Below are 16,813 nucleotides of genomic sequence, written 5' to 3'. Positions count from 1 at the left end.
GGGGTAATGTGTTAGCATCGGGCTAACGGACTAAACGCTAGCTTCCTACATACATCTGCTGTACATTTTTCCTGAGATTGACTGGTATTTTGCTGCTCAGATTTCAGTTAACCTTTGTTGACTGTGATGCTTCAAGCGTCTTGCTGCACTTTACCTTTTAAAACTTGCATTGTGTTCATTGCTAATGGGCCGGTTGTATTTCACCCAACAGAACACATACACTGGGGCCACTGAGGCCAGAAGTGTGTGATGTGGTCGGTGTCCTGAGGAGGGATGGTGCAGAGCCAGAACCTGACCCAGAGGACTTCTGTGTCCTGACTGGAAGAAATGGAGGTCTTCAGTGGAATGAGGGACATTATTTGGACTCTGGATTTGTTCGGAATGATACTAAGCATATGAAGTCCTGCAGAGGAGCTTCCTTATGAGCCTCAAAACCCTGATTGTCACATAATCAACATAGTAATGCCACTTTGATGATTAATGGAGAATAAATGTCGAAAAGATTGTGATGATGGCTACATGCTTCTGTTAGTAGAAAAAAATAGTTAGTAAAAAATAATCACTTGCAGTTTGTGTTTGATACTCACAATGCTTTCCTTATATCAGATATTCTGTCAGTGAAATTTGTAAACTGTGATTTTGTTGTTCTGTTCTGTACATGCGACGTGTATTGCATGTATGTCCTTCCTGGCAAGGGGATCCGTCCTCTGTGGCTCTTCTCGGGGTTTCTTCCATCTTTTTTTCCCCCCTGTTAAAGAGGTCATATTATGCTAATTTTTAGGTTCATACTTTTAATCAGGGGTCCCAGTAGAATAGGTTTATATACTTTAGTTTTCAAGAAACACATTATTTTTCTCATATAGTGCATTGCTGCAGCATACCTTTTCACACTGTGTCTTAAACGCTCCATTTTAGCTATGGAGTGAGACATCTTGCATCAATCTTTGATGAGAGTTGCACATGCATATTACTTAACGGGCAGGACGTAGCCAATCAGAGGCAGAGTAGGGCGGGTCATGCTGAGCAAGGCAGTGTGATTGAAAGTAAAGCTGTTACAGCTGGTAAACATGGCTGCGGTACAGCCATATGTATTTTATAATAAATATATAAAAATATACATTACATAGTGTGTTACATAGTGATGCACAGAAGTTATGGAAGCAAAGGCTCGACTCCAAACCAGGCATTACAGGCAGTGCAGGGCTTTGGGCTTTTTCACTTAGCAGGCCGTTTACATGCACAAAAATGCTTCATAACACAATAAAGGAAAGGCAAAAATCCAAAAGCATAATATGACCTCTTTAAAAGGTTTTTTTTTTTTCTACATGGCAAGTTTTTCCTCACTTGAATCGAATCTAAGGACAGAGGAAGTCGCTCACTGTACAGATTGTAGAGCCCACCGACGCAATGTGAGTGTGATTTTGGGCTATATAAATAGAATTGATTTGATTTGATTTGATCAACTGGCCTTTCTTTTTCAAGTACTTCTGATATAAGTTATACTGGAACCATGTGAATTAAAAATGTTTTGTATCTTCATTAGTGAAGTGTATTTATTACTATAGTATTACTTTAAATGTGTAAAAGTTGTATTGTTAAAATTGTTAAAAGCGTGATGCTTTTTATCAATTTACAGATAGTATATGTCTTTGTTAGTGTATTTGCAATGTACTATTGAAAATGTGAATATACTGAATTACAAAAAAAAAATTAAAAATAAATGTACATTATGTACATTACATAAAGGAGTATGTAATGTACAAAGTAGGACAGCAAAATAATGATTCGCTGAATTAATTAACTTCAATTAATTTCACTTTGATTCATTTTAAAGTGTCCTTTTTTTAGAAATTGAAATAAACCAATGTTATTACTCAGCATACTATTACTACAATAAGAATGCATTAATGGTATATTAATACAACAGTAAGAATATTTTAATGATTTATTGCTTGTTTATTTGCAAGAGACAATTCATTTTTAATGTACTTAAAACACAAATAAGGTAGACTTAAATAAATAAATCAAACATGTATATTAGTACAAACACAGCAATATACTTAAAGTGTACAAAGTATACTGGAAGTTGTACCACTTAAGCACATTGAAATATAATAAATACACCTCAAATTATGCTTTAGAACTGAAATATTTTTAATACACAATCATTTGTTTCAAAAGAGCAAACTTTAAGCTAACCAATCATTAACATACTTGAAGCTTAGTTGGCTACACGTATACTCAAGTATGTTTGTGTTTTTTTTCATGAGAGTGGGCGATATGGCCTTAAAATAACATCGTAATATTTTTAGGTTATATCACAATTCATGGTTTATATTCCAATATGTTGAAATCTAATCAATTCTCAAAAGCACTTTATAAATGCTAGGACTGAGCAACAAAATCAAATATCACACCATTTTTAACCAAATACCTTAACATCAATATTGCAACCATATTGTAGGGGTATATTGTAGGTAATATTGTAGGAGACAAGTATTAGAACAAGAAGAACAGTCTAGTAAGTTGTACGCCTATGCCACATCATGATATAACAATATGCAACATCTAATATAATATGCACACCTAAAACAATATATTGTCTCATTTAATGAAAACTATATATTCAGTATTTTGTGTATGTTGCCCAGCCCTATTTCAATACATCATCTATATCAAAGCAATGCCAAATGCTATGCCTCACATGTTGTTGTTGGATTTTCTAAGAATACCTGAGTTTCCCATCCCTGGGAACCTGGGCTGTGTCCAACAATTGTAGTAACTTTCCAGAGGCAAGAATTTTACAATAAAAATCACACCCACTTCATGCAGCAATTAGCCAGTTGTGGGGAGGGGAGAAGGTAGGCAGTATTCAACATCTCGCTCAAGCTTGCTTTTTTTCATTCTTCAAGCCAAGAATATACTTAAGGCATACACGTTGCCACAAGGGTGCAAGGGTGGTATTGCAAATAAACAAAGACAATAGATTTGATATGTCCCAGCCGAAAATAATGAACAGTGAGCACATGAAAGGGCTGTCATATAACTTAAGTATATAAGTATTTGATTAGTATATAACCAATAATACACTAAGTAACTTACGTATGTTTTTCTTCTATTGTCTTGTCTGTGTGCCTGTTGGTGATCCTGGCCATTTTCAGTGGATGGAGTGTGGAATGAGTGGTCCAGCTGGAGCTCCTGCTCGGCCTCCTGCTCTAATGGGACCATGCAAAGAACCAGGGAGTGTAACGGCCCCTCGTACGGAGGCTCCGAGTGCAGAGGAGAGTGGCTGGAGACTGTCGACTGCTTCCTGGGGGAGTGCCCAGGTGTGGAAGACATTGGACCACAGCCAGATAAAAATATTTACTGCGGCTCAGAAAATATTTCTTGCTTGTTCACAATAGATTTACTAGAAGGCCAATAACTAGCATATAGAAAGTGAGTATTTAATCATATATTAACTTAAACCTTTTGGAATGGACTTCAGTAGTGGACACTGTTGAAAAAGGTCCTTTCTGTTTCAATTGCATGATGTGGCTCCTCAGTTCAATAGTGAATTATTCACCCTGGGAACGTAACATAATCTAACACATTTATGACTTTATGGTTTTACCAGTTAATTTTTGCATGCTTTATCCACTGGTGTGGGGACGCTTAAAGTAGATGTCAGGTGTGACAGGTTACTAAAAAGCAACGCCTCCTCTGCTCGTATTCTTATAGAGCATAAAAGGAAGATGATACTGGAATACAACAAACCAGATTCTTTCCTTTTTTTCAGCTGCAGAATGACATTTAGACAACAGATATACATATAAATAATGGTGATTAAAAATGAATGGTGTAGATATTATGAAAACATGACTCCCACGTGTCTCGTCATGTCATCTTCTTAACATGAAAAACACAGTTTATTGCACAGCTTATAACCTACTCAAGGTAGAAATCCATTGAGAAATATAACAAACCCAAAGAAGAAAGAAAAGCATGGATTGAAAACACTTCCAACAATCAACCAAGACCCCTTCTGGACAGACTTAAACAAATCACTTACCATGGATGGCCAAATAGATAACTGACACACTATAATGTGGAATTGGGGAAATTTCAAATGCATTCAAAGCCCCAGTGGGTCCTCTCCATGGCACATGTTTCTCTGTGTAGGCACTCCCTAATGACAAACTTCACTTACCCAGCAACATTATAACACAAACTGATAAATTCAGGCAAGAAATATTCACATGAACAATCACCACTCAATTCTCATCTTCTCAATTCTATGTGTCCATAGCACAGAGAGAGTGAAATCTGTCGGAGTACAGACAGCTGGCATTGAGTGTTTATATAGTATTTGATCTCTCAGTCTTTGTTTTGGGCAAAGTTCTTACATGGTTCTCCAAACTCCACATTGACTACAAATCACATCGACTTTACATTACCAGTATTTTACTTGCTAGTGTTTCACAGTGGTTTAAATTAATAAAAGTGTTTGCCTGCCTTCCAGTCTGCCACCAGTTTTCATTAATTTCACAATGCTATGAATTATCAATGATTTGCATTAAACAAGTTTCAAGACCCTGCCACTTAATTCTAATGCTCTTGGAAAATAAATACAATCCCATGGCAATTTCAAAATCAAAAGCAGTACAATGTGATCTGCAGTAATGTAGTGTGTGTGTGTGTGTGTGTGTTTCATCCGGCCTGATCACATCCTGTCTAACATAATCATGTTGTATTAATTCTGTCAGTGGATGGCAAGTGGCAGCCATGGTCTCTATGGTCAGGCTGTTCTAAAACCTGTGGAGGGGGGAGCCAGCAGAGAAACAGGATTTGTTATGGGCCCTTTTTTGGAGGGCAGTCATGTCCTGGAGAACGAGAAGAGGTCCGGCGCTGTAATGAAAAGAGATGTCCAGGTAAGTGGATGGGAATACAGGCTGCTTTGTCATGAATATTTCATCAGGGAAGGAAACAGCTATTTAGAAATGTTTTCAACTTTTACATGATACAGTTATATGAAGCTCATTTACTCTCTATTTGTGAGCAGAACCTCATGAAATATGTGGTGAGGACAACTTCTCTAATGTCGTATGGAAGATGACTCCAGCTGGGGATACAGCAGCAGTACGCTGTCCTCCCAATGCCATGGGTGAGCTCAGATCTCACCTAAAACAAGACTCAAATGTTTTTTTTCTGCAAAAAACTGTTATGTTTACATTTGTACATGTCATAGGCCTAAATGCTCACACTACATGTTTATGCTCACACTACATGTTTATGAATGACATGACTGTCATATTGGGAGGTGGAGGGGATGGTGTCTAGGCAATGCTGCCAAGCCAGTGACCCAGTTTGAGACTGTGTCTCAACCTTAGTCATCATAATTGTGAAACCACTGGATATTTTTAAGGAGACTTCAGGAAATTTTCCAGCCATGTTTGGAGCAACAAAAAACAGATAGAGACCTAGGCGCATCTCCAGCATGTTTGTGGCAACTGAAATTGGTATTTTAAGCCAAAACACGATCTATTCTGAACCCTAACCAAGTGGCTTGTGTGCCTAAACCTTACTAGACCATAAACCGTCACATATCAGAACGATTGAATAGGTCGATTGCCAGTGACTCCCAAACGTCAAATATAACCGTTCCTCAAAACAACATGACTGTTACAGCATACCAGTGGTGGGCTTACCAGATCTTTGTTGTACGGTTGCAGTTTGGTTAGGTTTAGGAAAACAATCTACTTGGTTATGGCTAGGCACTAAACATAATTGGTTAGGTTTAGGAAAACATATGTTACAAAAGTTACTACCAACTACGTTACGTTATACAGTATATGTGATGCAACTTCACTACGTTAGTAAGTTTAAAGAGCTCTTTGACACTGTTGAGTTTCACACTAGACATGAACAGCGGTCTCCTGGATAAAAGTCCTGTGCTTGTTTAACCCGACAGTCCATCCCCAACCTCTTAACTGAATGGACTTTTTTCTCTTCATACTACTTCTCCTCACTTCCTCCTTTTCAGTGGTAATAATTACTGCGGCAGCTAGAACTCGCCACCAAAACAACAAAAGTAAATCTGGGTTGTAATAAGCTGCATTCATTGTCGACCTACAGTATATGATCATTTTTCTGATGATGTGGCCAGCCCAGCGTTGTCATAACATAGGAAATTCAACCTGAAGAAACATAAAGTTGCAACACGAATGCATGTTAAGTTTCGACATATCTGTGGTTTGCAGAGACGTTTATTACCAACATTTATTCTGCGATTGGGTTGCAAATTTCAAGTGGTATTTTTAGGAATTGGATCAGAAACATGCTTTGGTGATAGAGAACCTTTGTTTCATGTGTCTGTACATAGGGCTTATCCTGCGCCGCTGCACTCTGGATGAGGAGGGGATTGCCTACTGGGAGAATCCCACCTATATGAAATGCATTTCCAATGACTATCGCAGTATACAAACTTTGGTGAGCATCAAAAAGTTTTTCTTTTACACTCCTGGTAGCCTTAAATAAAAAATAACCACACAAAGACACTGATTGTGACTTTTCAAATGTGCCTGTCAGGGCACAAAGGTGTGAATTTCACTATGTTTTATTGTCATTCTACAGGATATCTTATCAAAGCCTGCTGGCTTTGTTATATTGCCAATGTCTTCACAAATCCCTGCAACATACAGCACGCTAAATGAAAAACTCAGGGTCACAATGTTACAAAGGTAACAAAAGTTAGCATAAAAAAAATGTGTGAAATCTAACAGAAGCCACTTTCTCGGTTAGACGCGTGAACACTTGTCCAAAGCACAGCGTGGCCTTGTGGGAGATGGAGTTTCAGAGGTGATGACCAAGCTAAGGGTGACATCCAGTGATGGGACCAGCTACAGCGGCGATCTGCTGGCCATCGTGGATGTGCTGAAGAATATGACAGAGATCTTCAGGAGGGCATACTACAGTCCTAGCAGTGCAGACATGCGGGTGAGTTGATACATGGGTTTACTGATGTCTGTAATGCTGTCGAGTGTGTTTTCTACCATAACAAAATTAGAGTTAAGGTAAAAAACACTGATACATGATAATATTTTATTGCAAGAATTGGTCAAGTTAAGAGGAACTGAAGGTCAAACATATTGAAATTTCAGGTATTTGTCTCACCTTATAATGGACAAGAAAATGGACATAACAAGGTGTTATTCTGTATTTTCGTATTTTGTCAAAGGTACTGCTGTGGAGGTTTTGAGATCAGTATCTCTATAAAACAATGTTTAACGAGTTGGACTCATTTTATTTGTATCATGCACATGAAAGCCACGCTATCTATATTGCAATTTGATCGCATCTTTGGTCACACCCTCCCTGAATGGTAAACAGTTGGGTGGCATTACTTTTAAAAGTACCATGTTACATTACAAGATTACTGCCATTAAAAAGTAACTTGTAATGTCACAACGATACCTATTGAAAGAACTTTGAGGCTATTATAACAGGAATGACAGACGCAATATCCCTTCACAGCTCTTTATTCATCTTTTTTGTTTGATTACAAAACATAAAATCGAGTTGGTACAGGGGCGAATTTAGCCCAACAAGTTCATAAAACATGTAACTTCCAGCTATTTTTTTGCAATTCAACTGATGTGAAAAAAATTATCTGTATCTAAGTACATGAAAGTTAACAAAAACCAAGCGTACCAAACAGATAGCAGCTATGCAGCCTTTTGGCTGTTAACGATCAGAAAAGCAAAATTAGCCGAGACAAATACTTTCAACAGCTGTCTCTATGAAAACAAGAAAACCTAGGCTCATATTGCCTACAGTACATCATGTTTGAACATGCAACTAATGAACCAGAGGCTGCGCTGGCCATCTTGCTATCTGAGTTACAACTGCACACTGACACAACGCAACCACACTCACACATCAGCAGGTGGCTGTGTACTGCCTGCCAAGAAGTCGGAGAGAAACAAAAGCAGTGTAAATGCATCAGGGATTTTATTTTTATTTTTTTGTGGCAACAGAAGGAACAGAGAAATATGGTGAAATTCTTTACAGTAAACTATTATTTATTTGAAAACCTAACTAAATAACAGATTACTTATATTGCAAAACGAAAGTGTTAAATACTCGTTACAACAAAAACGTAACGGTAATACATCACTTTCTAACGCATTACCTCCCAACACTTGTAAATACCAATGTCTTAAAGTAATATCCAGATGGTCACCGTAGTTTTTAGGAAACATTACAGTAATCAAGCAGGAAGAATAGTAAAGACAGTACATTTATTGGGGACTAAAGTCAGCTGAGGATTAACACACATTTGGTGCTCTAATGAGTAGTTGGGGCTGTAGGATGGTGTATGTGAGATTGAGCCCAAATAAACTGGTAATGAATGAACATGTCATCCAGTGCAACAGTGTAGCACTGGATGACATGTTCATCCAGTGCAACAGTGTAGCTCATTGACTATTACCAACCTTATTTTGTAAATACCGTAAAGTCTGACTTCAAAATAGAAATCATGTGAAACATCTTCTCTTTGTTTTCCAGAACTTTGTGCAGTCAGTCAGCAATCTGTTGATGGAGGAGAACAGGGAGAGATGGGAGGAAGCACAACTGGTTAGTATCACCCTCTGTTTCTAAAACAGGCTTCACATCGTCACCTCACCTGTAATTACATCTTTTCTAGAACTTAGTCTACAGTAATAATAACCCTGAAGCTGGAGAATTGATGAGTTAGACACTGTAACAAAGACGCAGGTGGCCAAACAGCCCACCTGTATCTTTTCAGACTGACAGAGGTAGGTAGGAGAGGAGAGAGGAGAACTGCTGAAGGAGAGAAATAGCTACAGCTAATGAGTGACCAAGTCGGTGCAAACGCCCACTCCTCCATCTGCTGCACTCATCCACTCGTGCATCACTATCTTCGCTTCCGTCCAGCTGTCCAGCTGTCCATCCTTTTCTCAAGAGTGTCACCACTCAGGCATCAGAACAATGCCAAATAAACCAACCTGCACTCCTCAAAATGAGGACATTTTCTTCCTACAATGCAAATACAGCACTTTGGGCACAAGTAGTAAGATGGATGTTCTTCCACTATGACAATATTTTATGAACTAGGTGCAGTTATTATTATTACTTATATGATCATGTTTATTATTATTAGTAGTAGTAGTAGTAGTAGTATTATCATTATTATTATTATTATCATCATTATTATTATTGTTATTATTTAAACATTGCCATGATCAATATGATTTGGTATAAACGCAAACTTTACATTACTGTGGACCATTTTTTTTTTGTCTGTTTATTTCTTGATGGTAAAATCAATAGTAACTTGCAGTGAGTTGAAAGTTGTGTTTGGGAATGTATCACAATGCGCACCATCTCTTCTTCAACGTTAAGTTTGAAAAAAGATAGGTAATTCAACAAAATACTTTTTTTGTTTAGACTGGCCTTTTTTTCTCTTTTTATATTGTGCCTTCATGGCCAATTTTACTAAATAAAATTATATATTAGAGATGGCTCGATACCACTTTTTCATGTCTGATACCGATAAGACAACATCGAATATCTGCCAATACCGATACCAATCCGATACAGCCTTTCCCCCTCTCTTAAAGAACAAAGCTATAGATAATACATCTGAATGGAAGCACTTTGCTTAACCTAGCCATTTAAAACATGCTTAAACTATAGTACTAATAGTCTACTCCTCTAAAGGAATTTCTAAGTGCTATATCGTAGGCAACTGGACGTATCTCAGTTTCTTGAAGACGTTTCAACTTTCATCCAAGAGGCTTCTTCAGTTCTAACTAAGTGGAGTGGAGTTGCAGGCTTTTAAACTTTGTGTGGGAGCGTCCTTACAGAGTTGTTAAAGACAGGTGTGAACTCGCTGACCCACAAGTAGCCCTGAATTTGCAGTGACTCTTGAACAGATACCAGTAATAGATCTCATCACAGCAACAGAGTCAGCCATTAGAAACACCAAGTTGGCAGACTCAGAGGTAGAACATCTACGTTTGAATTGCCGGCAGACAAAGGGAGATGCACTGTAGGGCTAAACACAGTGGACTACCACACCAAAGTCACTGATCTGCTTAGTGATACTTACACCCATGAGACACTGAGGCGAGATCCTACCAGTAGCTTCAAAAAGAAGGTTATAGAATATCTGCAAAAACTGGAAAAGGACAAAGCCATTGACAGGCCATTATATTACCAACTGTACCCCAGAGAAGCCATCCCATGTATCTATGGACTCCCCAAGATACACAGGGAAGGAGCACCACTCAGACCCATCAGCAGCAGCATCAACTCAGTTACCTATAACATATCCAAGCACTTAGCCAGTATCCTAGCTCCTTTGGTCGGTTACACTCAACACCACATCAAAAACTCACAGGATTTCACCAACAAGGTGAGAGAAATAACACTGGACCCAGATGAAACAATGGTTTCTTATGATGTCACATCACTTTTGACATGCATTCCCACTCAAGAAACCGTAAAGATGGTGAAGAAAGGCCTGCTACAGGACAGCACTCTGTCCAGCAGAACCAACTTCACCCCAGATCACATTTGTGCCTTACTTGACCTCTGTCTGATGACCACCTGCTTCCAGTACAGTGAAGGTTTTCTACAGACAGAAGCACAGTTGTGCCATGGGCTCACAGGTGTCCCCAATAGTGGCCAACCTCTACATGTCAGAAGTTGAGAGCAGAGCCTTGATTACCTTCACAGGAACTGCTCCTAGCCACTGGTTCAGGTATGTAGATAACACCTGGGTCAAATCAGAACGAGAGAAGTGTAAGCCACAGAACATATAAATGCCGTGGACAATAACATCTAGTTCACACAGGAAGGTGTCAGAGGAGACATTCTGCTCTTCCTGGACTGTGCAGTACACACTGAAGAAGACAGAAGCCTCAACATTGAGGTGAGCAGAAAACCTACACACACAGATCAATACTTGCTGTTCGACTGTCATCACCCACTGGAGCACAAGCGTGGGGTCATCAGAACCCTAAACCATCGGGCTGAGACCGTGCCCACTAAGTCAGAGGGGAAGGAGAAGGAACAGAAGCACATTACGGGGGCACTTAAAACCTGTGGCTACTCAAACTGGACCTTTGTCAAAACCTCTAAAAGATCCAGAGCAGACAGAGAGGAGGAGACGGGAAAACGTAACAACATCATCATTCCTAATGTTGCGGGAATATCTGAGAAACTCAGGAGGATCTTCAATAATCATCATGTCCCAGTTCACTTCAAACCTACCAACACACTGAGGCAGAAACTTGTCCATCCTAAGGACAAAACACCCAGGCATAAACAGAGTAATGTAGTTTATGCTGTTCAATGCAGCCAGGACTGCACAGATGTGTACATTGGGGAGACAAAACAACCTCTCCATAAATGAATAGCACAACACAGGAGGGCCAACTCCTCAGGTCAAGACTCTGCTGTCCACTTACATCTGAAGGAGAAAAATCATTCCTTTGAGGACAACAATGTAAACATCTTGGCCAGAGAAGACAGATGGTTTGAAACAGGAGTAAAGGAATCCATCTATGTCAAACTGGAATGACCATCTTTGAACAGAGGAGGTGGCCTAAAACATTACTTATCACCCACCTACAATGCAGGACTGAGTTCCCTCCCCAGACAGCTTAACAACCATTCACACCTGGGCTCACCTAGCCCTAACAACCCACATGAAGGCCGGTTGGGTCAACGACCCACAAGTGGCCCTAACCACTCTGAAACTCAGAGCTCACATGTGTCATTAATGGCTCTGTAAGGACACTCCCACACAGAGTTTAAAAGCCTGCACCTCCTCTCCAGTTAGTTAGAACTGAAGAAGCCTCTTGGATGAGAGGTGAAACATCTTCAAGAAACTGAAACAAGTCCAGTTGCCTATGATACAGCACTTAGAAGTAGTAGTTTTGCAAAGTGGCTCCGCAAATTCAGTTACAAACACATTTAATTTACTATAACTTCTTCACAAGAAAAATGCCCCCCGTTATTTAGTAATTTAAAAGCTTTTATTATGAAGCAGCATTACAGGTAACGTTGTGTTTTCAGCAGCAGTAACTAAAGATGACTCCTGAAACAGCTGAAAGTGAACACGATGAAACAGTAAAACACAGCAGATGTCTGAAAGTACAAACAGGATGAGAGAAACTAAAGAGATTCAGTTAGAAGCTACAAAAGTACTGAGAGCTGAACACACTAACTTTTAAAAATATCTTTCTCTGCACAGACATGAGTTGAGTATCAATTTTAGTTGGAGACGGATGATTGTTATGGGGTGGCTGCAGTCATGTGACATCACTGGCCCTACTCCAGAGCAGGTCGGAGCAGGTCGGCTCAACTCGGTGCAGTAAAACTGGTGATGGAAAAGCAAACCGGAGCAGATCAGTTTGACTTGCCACACCCAAACGTGCTAAAAACAGCATTGGTTGTTGCGGTACACTTTTGGCACTTCTTGGCACTCGACGGCTGTAAAAATTCGGCATACTCCTTCCTATGGTGTTTCTGCAAGTGTTTTATCAAGTTCATCATGTTGAAGTTTCCGACAGTGCTGCCACCCCTCGAAAACACTTGCATTGCATAAATTACACTCAGCTGTTTTGCTTTTTTCTTCCATCAGCTTAAAGTAATTCCACACAGCTGACATGATGACAGTCTCACTCAAGCTCGCTCCAGCTAGTCACATGACACATGCTGCTCTCTTTAGGGCATGTCATGCATAGTTTAAGTATTTATGGGAGAGTGTAGTTTGATAAATCGGATTGGATTATATATTTTCCCCTCTCAGATATCCGATCCAGGGATTTTGGCCAATATCGGACCAATACCGATACTGAATATCAGAACAGTGCATCCCTAATAAATATACAGTACACTATTCAGAGAGTGCAATGCAATGCAAAGTGCTTTAAATTACATTTAAAGACAAAAAACACAAAGCATCCTAATATATAGTTACAGATTAAAAATAAATTATGTATCTAATTTATTGGAAAGCAAAAGTAAACAGTAATCTTTTGAGCCCTGATTTAAATGAGCTGGCAGTTGTAGCAGATCTCAGGTGTGTACAGAGCTTGGCCCACGGGTGGGGAGCGTGTAAAGTAAAATTATTTTAAAATGTATCCTTTGACACACTGGAAGCCATTGCAGCCTTTTAAGGACTGTAGTAATGTGCTCCACCTTCTCGGTGTTAGTGAGGACTGGCAGCATTCTGGAACACACCAGTACAATAGTCTCGCCTGCTAAAAAAAAATGCTCAAACAAGTTTTTCTGTGTCTTGTTTAGACAGAAATCCTTTCATTCTTGCTATGTTTTCAAGGTGGTAATAGGCTGATCTTATAATGGTGGTGTGGTGGTGACAATGTTATGGGGAGTTGTTTGTCATCCACATAAATGTGGTAGAAGATGCTATAATATTTCATAATGTGAGCAAGGGGGAGCTTAGAGATGTTTAAATAGAAGAGGCCGAGAATACTGTAGACCCTTGAAGAACCCCACATGTGGTTTTTGTTCAATCAGATCTGTGATTGCCAATTGACACAAGTTAGGCCCTATCATGTAAGTATGAGATGAACCAATTAAGTACCAGAAAGTCCAACCTGCTTTTCTAATCTCTTGATCAGTATATTTTAGTCAACTGTGTCGAAGTTGACCATAAAAGAAGTTAAAAAGAGAGCCCAGCTCAGGCCGTATCAGAATCTGAAAGCTTATAATGAGCAAATAGAACATTTTCATCCTGTTGTAATAATGATAATGATAATCATATCCATAATATTACTGTACTTATCACTTATTAACTTAAAACCCAATATTTTGTTGCCTTAACTGAACCTAAACTTGAATAAGTTTTATTTTCTCAACTTACCTGTAAATGCAGCTCATAAATTCTAGGTTTGCCCGCTGTTATTAAATAATCCTGTCATGGTGGAGGACTACAGTCTTCACATTATTAATGTTTGCAGAGCTTGTTATGTGTTTCAGAGTTTGTCCCAAGAGTAAAAAAAAAAAACAGAATAAGAACCTTTAAAGTTAATTTTATATTCTGTCATCATCAAAATGAAGAGTAAGAATGTGATGCGCAAAATTGATTTTGTGTGGAAGATGGGAAATGGTGACACTGAACCAACAGGGGATGGTCTGACAATGTTTGCCACGAATACAGCTTTCCTATAAAAGTCCTCTTGTGAGTCAAGTGTTTCAGCTGCACTTCAGAATATTCACCCTAAATTTATAATCCTTTTTCTATTTCATGTGTCTTTATTTTCTCAGCTGGGGCCAAACATCAAAGAGCTGTTCCGTCTGGTGGAGGACTTTGTGGATGTCATTGGCCTGAGGATGAAAGACTTTCAAGACATGTATGAAGTCACCGATAACCTAGGTCAGCCTTATCTCCATCCAGGAGATCTCTACACCTATCTCTGCTTATCAAAACAAATACTCTTATCACAGCTTTTCTTTCTCTGAACATTTATCTTCATAAAAACAATGCAGTACATAAAAGGCAGAACAGGGGAGGGTGACCCTATGGTGAAACAGACATTGACAGCCTTAAGTTTACATCCAGCAAGAGCCACTGTATACCTGTCCTATCACCTAAGTGTCCATACACAGGGCTCATGTATATTATCAGTTAACTTAGCAGTAGGTTATCATAAACATATCAAAGTCAGCTAATCAAAGGTTAATAATATGATCTGGAGTAAAGTTGTCAGAATGGTAGCAGAAAAGGTAATATAGCACATCTTTAAGTCCATAGTATGGATCCTACACTCCACATAATGCAGCTAAAAACATGCATTAGACAATCCCTGACTGGTAAACACATACATATATGCCGCCTGCTTGTTTTGCAGGCCTTCCGTTAAATTCTTCAAATCGAAACTGAGTCTCTGAATTTAATCTGAATGTGTGAAATCAGTGAGTGCTCCTTAAGCCTTTATGTTAATATACACTTCAGCACAGACAAAAAGTTTAACTATTATTCATCATATATCTTTTGCTAAATGTTATACAGGGTTTTTTTCTTATCTGTTGTTTAATTTATCGTAAGTTTTCCTTTTTAAATGGTATCATTATATTTCCTGTTAGTGTTATGTTAACTGTAAAACATCTCACTAAGTATATATGTTGGTCTCAAGAGTTCTTTTGGTTTTAAATTACCAAATTAGAGGAAACTGAGCAAAGTCCAAAACTTTTTTTCTCCAAACATATCAGATACCTTACATACTGCACTTAATGGTGTCTCTATCTATATTGTGCTTTTTTTCTATTTGTTATAGTTATTGTTGTCTGGTCAGAAATGTTAGCCTTTAAATGGTGTACAGCTAGTACATGTATGGTATCCATAACAACAAACATCATTTGATCCCTCAGTAAAGAATGTGGCCGTATTTCTGTTCCTCAGTACATCAAGAGAACAAACCCATGGTGAATATTAGCACTCCCCAGGGCAGCAGATCCTTAGACATGTCTCATGGGACTCTAAATCCACATTCACAACTGCTCACTGCCTTCTTCCATTGCCCGGTGGCTATAAATGCTCTGTGTTTCTTATATAGGGAAAAAAATAATATTGTGTAGTCATCACAGAGGATCTGCTGCACTCTTTGACCTCCAGATAAAAACAAGGCAGAGTTTGAGTTGAGTCAAGGGAGAGTACGTGGGAATTGAGGCCAGATGAGAGGTCCTGTTTATAGCAGTGCCACCTCGCTGTCTGGAGCCAAATGCCCGCCCACACCAGCAACGTACCTCCCCTGGGGCGGCTGGCCTCCTCTTCCCTCCCACACCTCAAACATAAGCAAAGACACGCACAGGAAAACTCCATCATCTGCCAACTTATAGTTAGATCAGAGTTTCTTCCTCCAAACCCATCAAAGTAGTCAAGTTGTATAGGACGCCATTCACCAGGCTTGAACTCCAACTGCTAAATGGTTTTAAGAGAGATATTAGGGGCTATTGCAGTCAGTAAAATGATCATTTTTACTTCTCTTTGGAGGTCTTTAAAACAGAAAACACTACACACAACACACAGATATGCAGTCTATGATGTGAAAACACCTACATCCATTGTCCTCTTTGTTAGCCCTAATGCACGGCACCGTGATGAATGTCATCTAGACAGACAAGAAGACAGAAAGTTGCAGCTGGCTAAACAATCACAGAATATTGAATCAATTGAGGCATTTCTTGGTAGTTATATCTGACATTTATGGCTGGAATACCAACCAGGCAAACCTGGATAATGCCCTGTGGTCCTAGAACTCCATGGTCTGCCACAGCAACAGGCTCACTGTGTGTGGGTTGTTTGAGAATATGTACTATTAATGCACAGCATCCACTGACATGGTTAGGGCTTTAAGGTGGGTCCTGTTTTATTGCCTGACATTATGGCCCTTTCTTAATGAGGAAACTCTGATATTTTTACAAATTTCTTAACATTTTTACAACACAGCTTTCCTGGGGGCAGGTAATATGTCAGCATAGGAGAAGTGAACACATTGTACAGAGAGTGGGAGGAATGAATGCTTAATAGGAGCCTAGCAGGCCATGCTGACATTATAACAGATAGACATTTTCTATAAAAGCATGCTACACAGCTTTTATTTCTAACTTTTAATTTTGTAAGTTTTACTTGGAGAAATTGTTTTCCATATTAAAAATCCATGGTAAAATCAAGGGCTTTACAATCTTCATGGTCTGACTTACCAGATGCAGGCTGTTGTTATATTGCTGCCATTCAGGGCCTATTTCAGGCGATGTTCTCCTCCCTTCTGATATC

At 39.1% G+C, this 16,813-nt stretch overlaps 1 protein-coding gene across 1 annotated transcript in view; it reads left to right on the top strand.

The window, feature by feature from the left end:
* Positions 1–16,813, top strand: part of adgrb1a (adhesion G protein-coupled receptor B1a) — a 156,641-nt gene that overhangs the window by 52,499 nt on the left and 87,329 nt on the right. The window contains exons 6-12 of the mRNA XM_073485293.1: positions 3,162–3,326; positions 4,746–4,910; positions 5,042–5,143; positions 6,362–6,468; positions 6,781–6,975; positions 8,548–8,616; positions 14,305–14,413. Coding sequence (XP_073341394.1) covers positions 3,162–3,326; positions 4,746–4,910; positions 5,042–5,143; positions 6,362–6,468; positions 6,781–6,975; positions 8,548–8,616; positions 14,305–14,413 — 912 coding nt within the window. The remainder of the gene's footprint in view (positions 1–3,161; positions 3,327–4,745; positions 4,911–5,041; positions 5,144–6,361; positions 6,469–6,780; positions 6,976–8,547; positions 8,617–14,304; positions 14,414–16,813) is intronic.

Source organism: Pagrus major, chromosome 17 (genome assembly GCF_040436345.1).
Source record: "Pagrus major chromosome 17, Pma_NU_1.0".
NCBI lineage: Eukaryota > Metazoa > Chordata > Actinopteri > Spariformes > Sparidae > Pagrus > Pagrus major.
This window is presented reverse-complemented; position numbering and strand designations above follow the sequence as displayed.